This window comes from Lampetra planeri, chromosome 41 (assembly GCF_965212315.1).
Source record: "Lampetra planeri chromosome 41, kcLamPlan1.2.h2, whole genome shotgun sequence".
Classification (NCBI taxonomy): Eukaryota; Metazoa; Chordata; class Hyperoartia; order Petromyzontiformes; family Petromyzontidae; genus Lampetra; species Lampetra planeri.
In genome coordinates, this window is record NC_136147.1 from 3,328,518 (window position 1) to 3,342,292 (window position 13,775).

Consider the following 13,775-nt stretch of genomic DNA (forward strand, 5'->3'; position numbering starts at 1 on the left):
GACTCTAATTGTCCACGCTCAACTCACGTTGCCTGTAAATCACCACGTGGTCCCTTACGTCACGGCAAGCCTCTAGCAGCCACTCCGAGGGGCACATTTCATGAAAGCGTGTTTTTTTAAATATTTTAAAATATTTTATTAAGAGGGTTTTTGCGTGTCCAGTTAAGTGTGTCCAGGCACTAGCTCCAGGCAGTGTCATGGCACTAGCTACAGTCAGTGTGCCCAGGCACTAGCTTCAGGGTGTCCAGGCAGTGGCTCCAGTGAGTGTGTCCTGGCACCAGCTTCAGTGTGTCCAGGCACCAGCTCCAGGCAGTGTGTCCAGGCACCAGCTTCAGTGTCCTGGCAAGAGCTCCAGGCAGTGTGTCCTGGCACCAGCTTCAGTGTGACCAGGCACTAGCTAGTCAGTGTGTCCAGGCACTAGCTAGTCAGTGTGTCCAGGCACTAGCTAGTCAGTGTGTCCAGGCACCAGCTTCAGGGTGTCCAGGCAGTGGCTACAGTGTGTCCTGGCACCAGGTCCAGGTACCAGGTCCAGGCTCGATTGCCACACGTGGCCGCGCGGTGCCTCACGGGAAACAGAAAGGAGAACCAATCAGGACGCGCCATTTCCACTTGCACAAACGCGAGTCGCCCTCAGGGCAGCTCTGCGTGCGTCGCTTGGTTTGGTCAGACGCGCAAAAGGCGCCGGAGCTGCCCTGGGGGCTGCGGCAGTAACGAAAGCTCGCGAGTCGGGGAGCACGTGGAGGAGACGCTGCCCTGTCCACGTTTGGGTGAGTTGGTAATTAAGGAGCTGTAATCATCTTAACTATACTTTCTTGATTTTAAGCTTTCGCGACTGCAGGAATCCATACTCTTTGGTTCTTTCGGTAAAGTCGCGTAGGTAGAAAGTACAATTTTTAAACAATATTTTATTGTATACCTTACGTGACTTTAGCGAAAGAACCAACGATAATATAATTTATACTTTATTTTTTTCCTCGAACGAGTTAGAATTCATACCATCCAGTCTCAATCCGCTGCTGGATTATCTCACGCCGGTCGTAGATTCGTTCGGTTGTTGTGTGTGTATCGGTGCGGGCTTGGTGAAGATTGTTTGAGCTGGGAAACCGGCCCCGGGTTCGATTCCCGCTCACGACCACCACCAACGCCAGTGATGATTAATATGAACAGGAACCTGGGCCTCATCTAGGTGGACTCGGCCTTAAATGGGTACTGTACTTGTTGCGGTGTGCAAACGTTACCACCGGGGGAGACAAAGGCGGCCGGGCGTGGTGTTAGCCACCCACCCCCTCGTGTACCGTTCCGGCCTTCATAGGTGCTTGCTAACAGCACTTGCCCCTACAGTCTGTTAAAAGCGTGATACGGGGGGGGGGGGTTCTCTTGGTTGTGTTGAGTGTTTCCAGCAGTGATGATCAGTACAATGCCGTCCAAGTGGTCCACATGTCTTGTGACCCCCCCCCCTCCCATAGACTTCTCAAAAACAATTTTCGTTAAAGGTTTAAAAACAAATGAAAATGCTAAGTAGGGGGTAACAAAAAAAAGTTTTGGGGTCAATTAATTGTGGGATCACAAGACATCTGGACCACCCTGCACATCGCTCGCCACTGGTGTTTGTTTGTTTTTCGTGGCCCGGAAAATCTCCGTGTTCGCTGCTAACCTCGTGGGGTTATTCGCCCCCAACGGTGACTCCTGAATGCCCCTCTTGGCTTAGTCCAGGAAGGAGGGTCACGACGCATCCGAGGGAGGTTTATTACCAAATAATTGAAATGAACAATTAAAGTCTCCGTGTAAAACTGCAAACATGGTTCGGGCCATCGACCACTTGGATTCCGAGATTAATATCAGAATTGGTTTAAGCAGGAAGACTTATGGACTCTAAAACTAATCTTGATTTTAAGCTTTCGTGACTGCAGCAATCCATACTCTTTGGTTCTTTCGGTAAAGTCACGTGGGTAGGTTGCCCAGCGCGTCATTCATTCGCGGTTCGAATGCCGCGGCCGCCCTGTACAGGGCATAGAGCGTTGCTCCCTCGCGTGCGTGCGTGGGCTTTCTCAGGGTGATCCGCTCTCCCCCCCCCACCACCACGTGTATAATAAACACAACTCGTCATTGGTTGGCTGAAAACATCTTCAAATTTAAAACTTCAATGAAAATTATGAATCTTGAGACTCAGTGCGGCTCTCATTCATAAATAGGTAAACTATTATAAATTGGTCCCGAGATGAGTCTTTTATACGAAGGAGGAGGCATCATCACAGCGATACACTTCACTGCTCCAGGCCGCGTATCTGGCTCAACTACCTGAATGTAAAATTACAGAGTTTGCTCTACTTGACTAAACTAAACTTTATTCTACCAGGTTAGGCCCACTGAGCCATGTAGCTCTTTTCAGAAGCGACCTGACCACCACAAATGATAGCTCAACGAAGTGGCTTATCGTCACGTGGACATTTATAGCAGCCAAACACTCTAAACGCGCGATGTTGATTCTAAATGTGGAGGAAAAAACTGGAGGACGCGCAGACGAAACATTTCACGTGACCACGAGAAGAGAGACACGCAAACTCCAAATATACAGCAGCAGCAGCCGTCAGGGTCGGGATCTAACCCCCCGCCTCCTGTATACCCGGCGAGGTAGTTAACATCTCCTAGCCACCGTGGTGCCCCTTGTTTTGACCTCACGAGTTGCACCAGTGGAGTCGCGTTAAACGGAGCCTGCTGGATTAAGACGGACGCTTGTGTTGCGACCGAAACGTCGACATCCTTAAGTTCACAACAACCGGTTGAATTTGTGTGAGCGCTCTATTAATGGCTCTGGACGATGAAGACGCTCCTGGAAGTAAAGACGCGCCCTAAACTTTAGGACGATGTTGAAAAGAAGCGTTTTTTAATAATCGGGAAAAGACGGTATTCACTATCGAGTAGCCCCCTCCCTTCAGGAAGTGGAAGATTACGAGCGCGCTGCTCTGAAATGAAGAGAGATGTCTTCTGGAAGGTGATTCCGAACAATTTGGGTGAAATGGAATGTGTGGTGCGCAACACGTGAAGAAAAGAAACAAGTCCGTTGGTGCCATTGTGGCCCCAAAGGAAAAACGCGTCACCGGCGACGTTCCGGGCACAGACCCATCCTCAGAGCACGTTATTTTACGTGACACAAATTTTTAGCGCCTGCAATTCTCTCGGGCACATCATTTGTATGCGCTAAGAAGAAGGGCCATCGCACATGGTCTCTTTTAAGGCCAGTGTTTGGACTCGTGCAAGGATTGTTTTTTTTTTAGATTAAAACAGGTTCCTACTGAGCGTAATGCAACGACTTCGTGGAGCCATCTCGCCGAAGATGATGATTATTAACGAGGTTAACCCGCCGTTCAAATGTAAAACACTAAATGCTCACGCGCTCCCCTTAAAACGTGTGACTGGGCAACGTTGCAATTCCGTTTTGTTTTTGTTTCCCGTCAGCGAAATGGCAACTCGTGGATGGCAGGGTGGCCGGGGAGGACGTGGGAGCTTCGGAGACCGGGGTGGTGGAGGTGGCGGCTACCGAGGGAGAGGCGGCGGCGGCGGTGGCTTTGGTGGACGAGGAGGAGGTGGAGGATTCAGGGGGAGGGGTCGTGGAGGATTCAACAACTATGACCAGGGACCGCCAGAGGAGGTTATTGGTACGTCGATGATTCAAACGGAAACAAATGAACATTGCGTTCGTTCGGTTCTGCTGCGATTTGAGAGGCTTAAACCGGTGCACTGATTCTTATATTGTAAGGCAAACCTCATAATTGTGATTAAACATGCTTTTAATGTTGGGGTCATTAGACATTTGATGAAAGCTGCTGGAAGAGCCCAATGAGTTATGGAGCTCCGTCATATGTCTCCACCCTTCTTAAGCTGCTCGGCAAAGGCAGAAAACACAAATAAATAGCACAAATAAATTAAACAATCGTGGATAAACTCAACGGAATCATGCTATTTTAGAAAGAAGTTTGCCTGGCTGACTGACATGCAAGGTGACGTCACCGCACACGAATACGTCATCCCACAGTGTTTAGCCGGGACCGAGCGTCGTGCTGACGTCATGTCTGCTCCCCCACCCCCCGCCCACCCTCCACCCCGGCCGCGTATCCCACGCACGTGCACGGGCAGTGCGAGCTACATAGACAACAACAAAAATTGACATTCATTCCACAATTCCTTCCGGCGCTGCGATCTTTATGCAAACTACGTATCGGGGAGAAGTGTTGCCGCTCTCGCCCTCCCTGCCTCCCACCCCCCGCGTATTTACCAAAAATGCTTCCTTTGCCCGAACAGAAGTGGGACATTATATGCACCCGTGTGAAGATGACCTGGTCGTCAAGTGCACCACGCACGAGAACAAGGTGCCCTACTTCAACGCGCCCATCTACCTGGAGAACAAGGAGCAAGTGGGCAAGGTGGACGAGATCTTTGGGCAGCTGCGAGATTTCGTATCCTTTATTTGATTTGTCGTGTTCCGTCGGCCGACTGACGCCCGCGCTCGCCGGCCCACGCTGCGACCGCTCTTGCGCCAGCCGGTACAGGGACGGAGGCCATCGATCAACGAGGAACCACTCGTGCTAAGAGAGGAAAAAAAAGTAACCCGTAAAAACAAAGTTTTTCACTATAAATCCTTTATATGTGTGGCGGCTAGAGTCCTCTCGTCCTCTGGCTTGAGATGGCTGCCACCATTAAGAAATTGGTAATTAAATATAATTTCTTTTTTCCTAAAAAGTGTAACATTTTGGAAAAAAAATTCCGAAAATAAATTGTCTCGCACAACGAGTATGTGTGCAAAATGTCAGCTCGATTGGATCACGGGAAGTGGGTTAAAAAACGACCGAAAGATTTGCACGGTCGTAAGCAAGCAAGCAAGTGAACTTAATATAAAGGATTTAAAAACACACTCTTAGGTTTTTTCGGTAAAGTCACGTAGGTAAAAAATAAAATTAAAAGTTAATAAAAGTAATAATGGAAATGAAATAATAAATCACGACGTCTCGGAGGCAACACAAGTCTCCGTCATCAGGTGGGACCGTCACAGCTAAAATTACTGCATCAATTTAAAGTTACTGCATCAATTTTAGCTGTGACGGTCCCACCTGATGACGGAGACTTGTGTTGCCTCCGAAACGTCGTGATTTTTTATTTTATTTCCATCATTACTTTTATTAACTTTTAATTTTATTTTTTACCTACGTGACTTTACCGAAAAAACCTAAGAGTATGAATCCTTGCAGTCACGAAAACTTCAAATCTAGAAAAAACACAGCTGGGCATTAGAATGATTGAGATGAGATGTGCGGTGCAAGGTGCTTTGAGTTCCCAAGGCATTAAGCGAGCCTCACTGTCTAACTATACATGCAGTTGCTTATCTGTATATTTTTTTGCGTGTGGATGACTCACTGCGAAGTGGTTTACATAGCCAACGCAGCGTGCGCTGTCTAGGATGTTTGTGTATGTGTGGTGTTCCTTAATCCAGCGGGGAGAGAACGTGCAGTGGTTAGCACACTGCCACAAACCCGACGACCCGTGTTCGATTCCTGCTCGCAAACAATAATTACGATTTATTTTAATCGGTCTTCGGCCTCCCCTGGGTCGACTCGGCCTTGAATGATCTGCACTGGGGGAGACAAAAGCGGTCGGGCGTGGGTGCTGGTCACCCACCCCCTCGTGTGCCGTGCCTGCCTTCACAGGTTACTCGCTGACAGCACTTGCCCCAATAGTATGTTAAGGCTACACGCGGGATCTTTATCGTTGTCTTCCTTAATTCGCGCCGCAGTATTTCTCCGTCAAACTCTCGCAGAACATGAAGGCAAATTCCTTCAACAAGCTTCAGAAGGTGAGCGTTCAATCCCTCCGGCGCCATCTCGTGTTGAGTCGTTTGAGAGTGGTGCCCACATGCTGATTCATGTATTTTTTACATGATTGTTGAACGGATCTGAAAAGCTGGTCTTTTGTTTATTTAGAACACGCATGTTTTTGTAATATTTTTTACCATTTGTAAAATTGTAATGTCGAAGGCAGTGTCATTATACAAAATCCTCATTTTCGTAGTTGAACTTAATTGACTTATTTCGGTGGAACTTACAGCACGTGCATTATAAGCCTTCAACATTATAACTTTGCAATGGATATAAGACATCGTGCCAGGCTTATACTGAGCGAACCGTTGCTCGGAGAACTTGGAAGCAGTCTTTACTCTTCCAAACGCATGTACGGCAAGGCACAAGACAACACTACAGTAATGATGTGTACGCATCTAAAAGTGACGTGCACAATTAACCAAGTTGTACAGAACTGACATCGCAATCATCGGAACGCCGAGTAAATTTGCATCGTACTGCGGCAAAACTAGACCGTGCCAAAAAAATTTCATTTTACCGGGTCATGCCCACTGAGCTATTTATCTTTTTTCAGAAGCGACCTGGCCACAAATGATAGCTCAACGAAGTGGCTTATCACGTGGAAATGTATGGCACCCAAATACTATAAACGCACATTGATTCTAAATGTGAACGGAAAATCAGGAAGACCCGGAGAAAACTTCACGCAACCACGGGGAGAGAGACACGCAAACTCCAAATATAGCATCAATGTCGGGATGGAACCCACAAACTCCTGTATACCGGGCGAGGTAGTTAACATGTCGCCACCGTGTCGTCCTGACGATGCCCGATGGCGCCGTGACTTTCGTGATCCACGTGGTGGCATGCGCCCCACTGTGGCAGGGGACGTGTCGTGACGTGTGTATGTGTCGTCGTCCCTTTCCCGCCTCCCGCTCTGGTAGCTCTTCATCGATCCGGCCAAGCTGCTGCCTCTGCAGCGCTTCCTCCCGCGACCGGGGGGCGAGCGCGGAGCGCGGGGAGGTGCCGGCGGTGGCCGAGGCTTCAGAGGCGGTCGGGGAGGAGGCCGAGGAGGAGGAGGTGAGGGTCGGGACCTTCACTCCAGCGGCTGCCGCTTCACACTCGTGTCGTGACGTTTCATTTTTAAATCCTTTATATTAAGTTCACTTGCGCGCTTGCTTGCTTACGACCGTGCAAATCTTTCGGTCGTTTTTTAACCCACTTCCCGTGATCCAATCGAGCTGACATTTTGCACACAGACTCGTTGTGCCTGACAATTTCTTTTCGTGAAATTTTTTTTCCATAACTTTACACTTTTTAGGAATTTTTTTTTTATATTTAATTACCAATTGCTTCATGGTGGCAGGCAATCATCTGACCCATAGGTGGCAGCCATCTCAAGCCAGAGGACGAGAGGACTCTAGCCGCCACGCATATAAAGGATTTATAGTGAAAAACTTTGTTTTTACGGGTTAATTTTTTTATCAATCGGCTTCTCCTCAAGGATAACGATTCGTATGTGTGTACAGTCTCTTCTCCTGTAAGGCGAATTGGATTTAACGCGATTTTATGAATTTGGGAACACGTTTTTTGTAATGCGGATTGGATAGAACGCAATTGTGTGATTGGAACTACGTCGCAGCGCGAGTCGGAGTAAGCGGTTTGCAGGGCTGCCTCGGTGTAACTTCACACGAGGCGGGATGCTGCTGGATGCTTCTAGATGCCACCCACGCCCCTCAGTCTTTGTTCGGCCTGCGTACTCATCTCACGTGTTATCGTGGACTGTGCTTTAGCCAATTTATATTGTTTATTATAACGCGACTTCTCCATAACGCAGTGTTCTTCAGGAACGCAACTAGGACCGTGTTATAGGAGAACAGACTGTATGTATGTTCAACTTCTTTCACACCATGCTTAGTCAACCGTGATCATCGGAGGCACGGGGATTTGCATTTACAGGGTACTCCGTCACCTCTTTATCACTCTGCTGTTACTACGAGAATGGTTACTGTGTCCCGTGGTTACTGTGTCCCATGGTTACTGTGTCCCGTGGTTACTGTGGTCCCGTGGTTACTGTGTCCCGTGGTTACTGTGGTCCATGGTTGTTACTGTGTGCCATGGTTACTGTGTCCCATGGTTACTGTGTCCCATGGTTACTGTGTCCCGTGGTTACTGTGGTCCATGGTTACTGTGGTCCATGGTTACTGTGTCCCGTGGTTACTGTGGTCCATGGTTGTTACTGTGTCCCATGGTTACTGTGTGCCATGGTTACAGTGTCCCATGGTTACTGTGTACCATGGTTACTGTGGTCCATGGTTGTTACTGTGTCCCATGGTTACTGTGTCCCATGGTTACTGTGTCCCATGGTTACTGTGGTCCATGGTACTGTGCCATGGTTATTGTGTCACATGGTTACTGTGTCCCATGGTTGCTGTGGTCCGTGGTTGTTACTGTGTCCCATGGTTACTGTGTCCCATGGTTACGGTGTCCCATGGTTACTGTGTCCCATGGTCACTGTGTCCCATGGTTACTGTGTCCCGTGAGCAATGGCGATGGAACAGCAAACACCGAAAGCCATTTGCTGAATTCGCAAATACCAGAATAAACGGGAGTGTATGAATAAGTTTAAAGACGAGATTTTAAAATGTCCACAAACTCGGAGAGATCCTGATATCCAATAAGAGGGAGAGGAACAATTCGTATATAAAATTGGGCAACGTTTCGGGCAATGGCCCTCCATCACGGCTGCTGTCGGGTGGATGATGGCAGCAGCCTTCACGCGGCCCACCCTGCTGAGTGAGAAATCAATGCGGCGCGACCGAACGACGGTCATCGTTCTCCCGTTCTCCGAAGCGGCAATGCAAGCCGCCGCAGTCGTTGTCGGAGTTGCCTTTTGGAGTGCCGCGTGCGATCATCACCGCGTCGCGCGGCTTTGTTGTTCCCGCCCCCCCCTCCCCCCACCCGTCTTGTCCGTCGCTATAGCAGGTGGCTTCCGTGGGCGAGGCCGTGGCGGCGGCGGAGGTTTCCGTGGCGGCGGAGGCGGACGCGGTGGATTCGGGGGCGGCCGAGGGTTCCGGGGTAAGTTTTGACGAGCGAGTTTCGACATCCGTCGACGCGAGCGCACGCCGCACGCGCGGAGTTGTAGCGGCAGCACTCCGTGTAGTGCGACGCCGTTGTGCGGACCCGCCGCTGAACTCAACACGTCGGTGCCGTCGTACAGGAGGCCGTGCGGCTTCGGATAGCCGCTCGTGGTCGCGCGCCTGTCGACGTCGCCGTCGTGCTCTCGACGGCTTTTGTCGAGACGCCGTGAACTAATAAATAGAAAAGCTCGAAGCTCTCGTTGATGAATACTTTCGGCGCTGATGTGATGAAGGTTAATCAACGCCGGTGGCAAGTGGGTGCCACGGAAGGCCTGTAACCACGCCAACCGTGTGCCCGGAGCGCTCTTTCGTGGCCCTGGTTGTTGATGTTGATGTATTTTCTTTACAAAACAACTTAGTTACTAACTGCGTAACCTTAAATGCAGCAATACACCGATTTACGTCTTCCGCATTTTACGCCGTTTCTCAAATTCGGCTTGATTATTGACTCCGCTACCCGATTTGTTTCACCTCGACCCCCACACTCACGTCGCTTCTCAGCCTCCGCCTTACCACCTTGTAAATCGCTTTTATTGTCGCTTCAATATTCGTCGTCGCACCTTTGAGGAACTCATCCCCGACGTAAACTGGTGTATCGCTGTACGTCAGAGGCGACGTTTCCGGCAATATCCCTTCCTCGAAAGACCCAACGCAGAATATCCCTGGATTTGATTTTCCACGAAGCTCATGGTCCACCCTAAACTGCATCCACACAAACTTTGACAGATGCGGATACCTGACGCTCAAAAGGAGAATAAAAAAAACTCCAGTAGTGTGCTCATTAAGAGGGGATCTATTGTATATGAGACTAGAATAAAACTAAAGCTAAAAAGAGTTGAGGTTTGTCTTGCATTGTTCCCGATCTGCTGAGCAGTTTTAATCCTCGCCTGGTATACAGGAGGTCGTGGGTTCGATCCTGACCCTGATGCCCGTATATTTGGAGTTTGCGGTGTCTCTCCCCGTGGTGGCGTGGATTGTTTATCCGGGGCCTCCGGTTTTTCCCTCCACATTTTAGAATCGACGTGCATTCAGAGTATTTGGCTGCTGTGAATGTACACGTGATAAGCCGCTTAATTATCATTTGTGGGCAGGTCGCTTCTGAAAAAGCACGATAACGGCTCAGCCAGAGCCTTACCCGGAACAACAACACAAAATAGTTTTTGGTTTCAATCGTTTACGTTAAAATTTTACTCATTTGAATCTTTTAATTTCTATTCCAGGTGGAAGTCGAGGACGATAAGCGGACCCACGCACATCAGGGAGAGGTCGGGAGGGGTGAGGGCGGGGGGGGAGCACATCGCCGCCTCTGCTCCCGCCCGACTTCTTGGCATGCAGCTTCCCCTCTTCGCTCTTTCCCCTCGTCGACCGTCGACCGCCACCATTGGCGTTCAGCGAGTCCGTGCCGCGAGTCCGTGCCGTGGCACCGTGGGGGGGAGTGTCTCTCGCTCCTCCGACTTCTTGTCAACGAGCGAACGAACGTTCACACGGGGGCCCGAGGTGGTTTTCTTTTTTACGTTTTGGGGTTGCCGCGATCGTTTGGCCCCCGCCCTGCCCCGTTCCCGGAGACTGCCGGGCGCATCTTAAATTAAGTATCGTGCCGCCGTGTATAAATATTTTTGCTCATCGCCGTTACAGAATGCTCTCGTATCCATTTACTGCGAACTTTAAACCAACAATAATAAAAAATACATGTTTTGAACTTTTTGTTTGCCTTGAACACATCTGAACTTGTAAATTAGAGCATCCTTTTTCTGTTTGTATAATACTTTAGCGGCAGTGCTCGAAGCTACCCGGGTGTGACAGCCGAACCGACTGAGTTCAGAGAAGCAGAGGGTTTCTTTGACGCACTATGTCTGTGCTGCGTTCGTCCGTGCCTGAGCAGCTTTAGCGGGTGATTTTTCCCACCGTGTACCCGTGGTGCGATTCACTGGTAGCAACATACCTATACCACCACCGCCGCCGTGTTGCAGTGCCCATCAACCAGACTGTCAATCCAGAGGTTGCCGCTTCGATTCAATCTCCCGGCACGGCAGTTTGAAACGATTAGCGCGAATTTATTCAAATATGCACTCCCCCCCCCCCCCAATCAAGATCTGTCCACCCAACAGCATAAATGGATACACCATGTTTTGGTGGGGTAAAGTGTGGGTGTACTACCTTCTCTTCCAAGACCTCTAGCCTGCGTGGAAGAGTAGGCCAAAATATATCCTATCCTGCCAGCAGTGGTATCGGCTGCACCTTTACCAGCGTCTTAAGTCACCGGTTCTTAACTTTTTCTGCAGCCAGCACCCCTTTGGTTAATACACACCGGTTTGATCAAACTAATTAATTGTGCTTACTTGATTTTCTGTAATTCGTTTTTTTGATGATTTGCCTTCTGAAAAAATCTGACCAGGTCTCGCACACCACCAGAAAGGGCATCTCGCGCTCCCAGGGGGGTGTTTGCACCCCAGGTTAAGAACCCCACCACTGCGGCTTAGTGGTTCAAGTTCATGTATTAGGTATAGCCCTGTGAGCCATTCGGCTCTTGAATCGGGTGCAACCGCAAAAAACAAAAACATGAACAAAAACATCTTAAAGTGAATATGTGACTAAGTGCAAACAGAAAATCCAAGAAAAGACAGCAAAATATTGCAGAAAAAGCACCGTACACAAAACGCTGTGTGCAAAAATGCCAGTGGGATGCAAGTCAAACAACAACAACAACCACAAGACAACTTAGATTAAGGCCATCAGTCTAACTCTGTACTACAACAAACAAACATGGCTAAACCAATACACTTTTCGAATCGCCAAAATAAAGCCATGAAACAGTGATCATAGGAACTGTGACGGAATTTTCAGTGGTGGGTGGCCTGTGGCTCGCAGGCCGCGTGCGTCCCGTGGAGCCCTTCTTCGTGGTGCCTCTTGGTCTCGGTGTGTCGCTAGGGGGTGATGTGTTTGGGCCCGATTAGCGCCCACACACGATGTCAGTCCTTGCGGCCCCCACCGAGGTGGTGAAGGAGCGACGCTCGTGTGGCCCCCACCGACTCGTCTGGGTTGCCCCTCGATGTTTTTAAGAGCTTAACCCCGTTCCCGATGACGTACGTGCGCATATTTGGCACTCACATCGTACGTGTACGTCATCGGTGTTTGCTTTTTCGTTGACGTGCGTTTACGTCATTGGAACAAAATCGGAAGTAAAAGGCCACGCGGGAAGTGGCGCGTGGCACAGTTTGGCGCCGGCTGTCGTAGAGTGGCGGTCGTGTCGCGGTTCTCTGCGGTGAGTGCAGCGTCTTGAAAAGCAGCAGCGCTATGATTCTCTAAAATTATCGCTCGCCAATTGCACGCTCTGAGGTTCAGCGGTGAACGGGACACCCACGCTGCAACTTGCAGGCGTCTCCGAACGGGAAAGGTAAAATTTTTCTGAGTATGTGAGCAGGATGGGTATTCAGAGAACTGGGCCCTGATGGTCCGCATGTGCAGATGTTTCTGTCGTTCAGAGCAAATCGTATCTTCGTTTCTTGGCACCGTTTTTCATTCGGTACAAGAACACAACGGTGCTGGAAAAATCCAACTTTTTCAAGGTCCCCTCTTTCATCCATTGTATTTCCATGCCCCTCTCTCAAGGTGGCCGTGCATCGTCTTCAGGTTTAAATTTTTTTCGTTGGAAAGTTGAGACGGCGAATGTTATTTTAATCTTTTGAAATAAAAGAAAACACAAAAGGCGATGCGTTTCCGTGGTCGTGAGCAATGGGTTGACGGCGATTCTCCATTAGCGACTTGCACTGTGGACATTCCACATTGCCATGCCGGGGCCAGTCACAATCAGACCAGCACTGCTAACGTCCTACAAAGCAATACTTGTTTTATCAAACCTCCCCTCCCACCCCGACAGGGATTTGAACTTAGAATATTTTCTGATGGCAAGGCGAATACGCCAACGACAATGCCACCTGGTTGGAATGTAAACATTGCCCTACCGAGCAGAATAATATTTATCCTGGATAAATCCGATGAGCTATGAAGCTCTTTCTTTTTACAGATACCCAGTAGGGTCAGGTCAGCAAGTTGCAACAACAAACAACGATAAAAGTCTTGATTTAAAGCTTTCGTGACTGCAGGGATTCATACTCTCGGTTCTTTCGGTAAAGTCACGCAGAAGGGAAATAATAAAATAATGTTAATATAAAACAATAAAAATTCTCACGACGTTTCGACTGCAACACAAGCAATCATCATCAGGTGTGAAATCCACAGGAAAAATTGAATTTCACACCTGATGACGATTGCTTGTGTTGCAGTCGAAACGTGAGCATTTTTATTGTTTTATATAAATATTTTATTATTTCCCTTCTGCGTGACTTTACCGAAAGAACCGATAAGTATAACGGTAAAAGTGTCAAACATAGAAAATGTGAGCAAGTCACCGTAAATAAATGAAGGATATAACGAGAAGCTACGGCGGCGGTGGTTTGTGGTGTTGACGACGGTCAAGCCAGCGACGAGACCTCCTTGGCGAACTCGGCGCGTTGTCGCTGTCCCGCGCTCAGCTGCGCCACGTGTCACCAACTTCGCCGGCAGCGTGGAGGGAAGGGCGCTGAGATCACCGTCGAATCTACACCCCCCATAACACGTGGAACGTTTGGCCGCGGTTGGAAACGATAGACCAACGTTGGCCCAACGTCCCGCGTTTACTGAGATGGGGCTGACTCCCGGTAGAGTCTACGGACGCGGTAGACAACGCGGACCTGGAAATGGTACGGATGCAGCCTATGGTGTCATGGTGAGCGCATTGCGCCTGCAA

At 49.3% G+C, this 13,775-nt stretch overlaps 1 protein-coding gene across 2 annotated transcripts; it reads left to right on the top strand.

Moving 5' to 3' along the window:
• Nucleotides 1–641: 641 nt before the first annotated feature.
• Nucleotides 642–12,697, top strand: LOC144732086 (H/ACA ribonucleoprotein complex subunit 1-like). Of its 2 annotated transcripts, none has more exons than XM_078613349.1 (7): nucleotides 642–767; nucleotides 3,457–3,656; nucleotides 4,300–4,454; nucleotides 5,786–5,845; nucleotides 6,794–6,929; nucleotides 8,832–8,927; nucleotides 10,210–12,697. In XM_078613349.1, exons 2-7 carry the CDS (start codon nucleotides 3,461–3,463, stop codon nucleotides 10,227–10,229), a joined length of 663 nt encoding a protein of 220 aa, XP_078469475.1. In that variant the 5' UTR covers nucleotides 642–767; nucleotides 3,457–3,460; the 3' UTR covers nucleotides 10,230–12,697. The 2 variants fall into 2 exon arrangements, with proteins under 2 accessions (XP_078469475.1, XP_078469476.1); XM_078613350.1 differs by having other exon boundaries at nucleotides 8,835–8,927.
• Nucleotides 12,698–13,775: the final 1,078 nt, after the last annotated feature.

Bases quoted from the DNA above. Each gene is read 5' to 3' on its own strand.
- LOC144732086 (XM_078613349.1), top strand. From the start codon at position 3,461: ATGGCAACTCGTGGATGGCAGGGTGGCCGGGGAGGACGTGGGAGCTTC. The intron at 4,455-5,785 runs GTATCCTTTATT...TTCGCGCCGCAG, and splicing joins TTGGGCAGCTGCGAGATTTC to TATTTCTCCGTCAAACTCTC. The intron at 8,928-10,209 runs GTAAGTTTTGAC...TTTCTATTCCAG, and splicing joins GGGCGGCCGAGGGTTCCGGG to GTGGAAGTCGAGGACGATAA.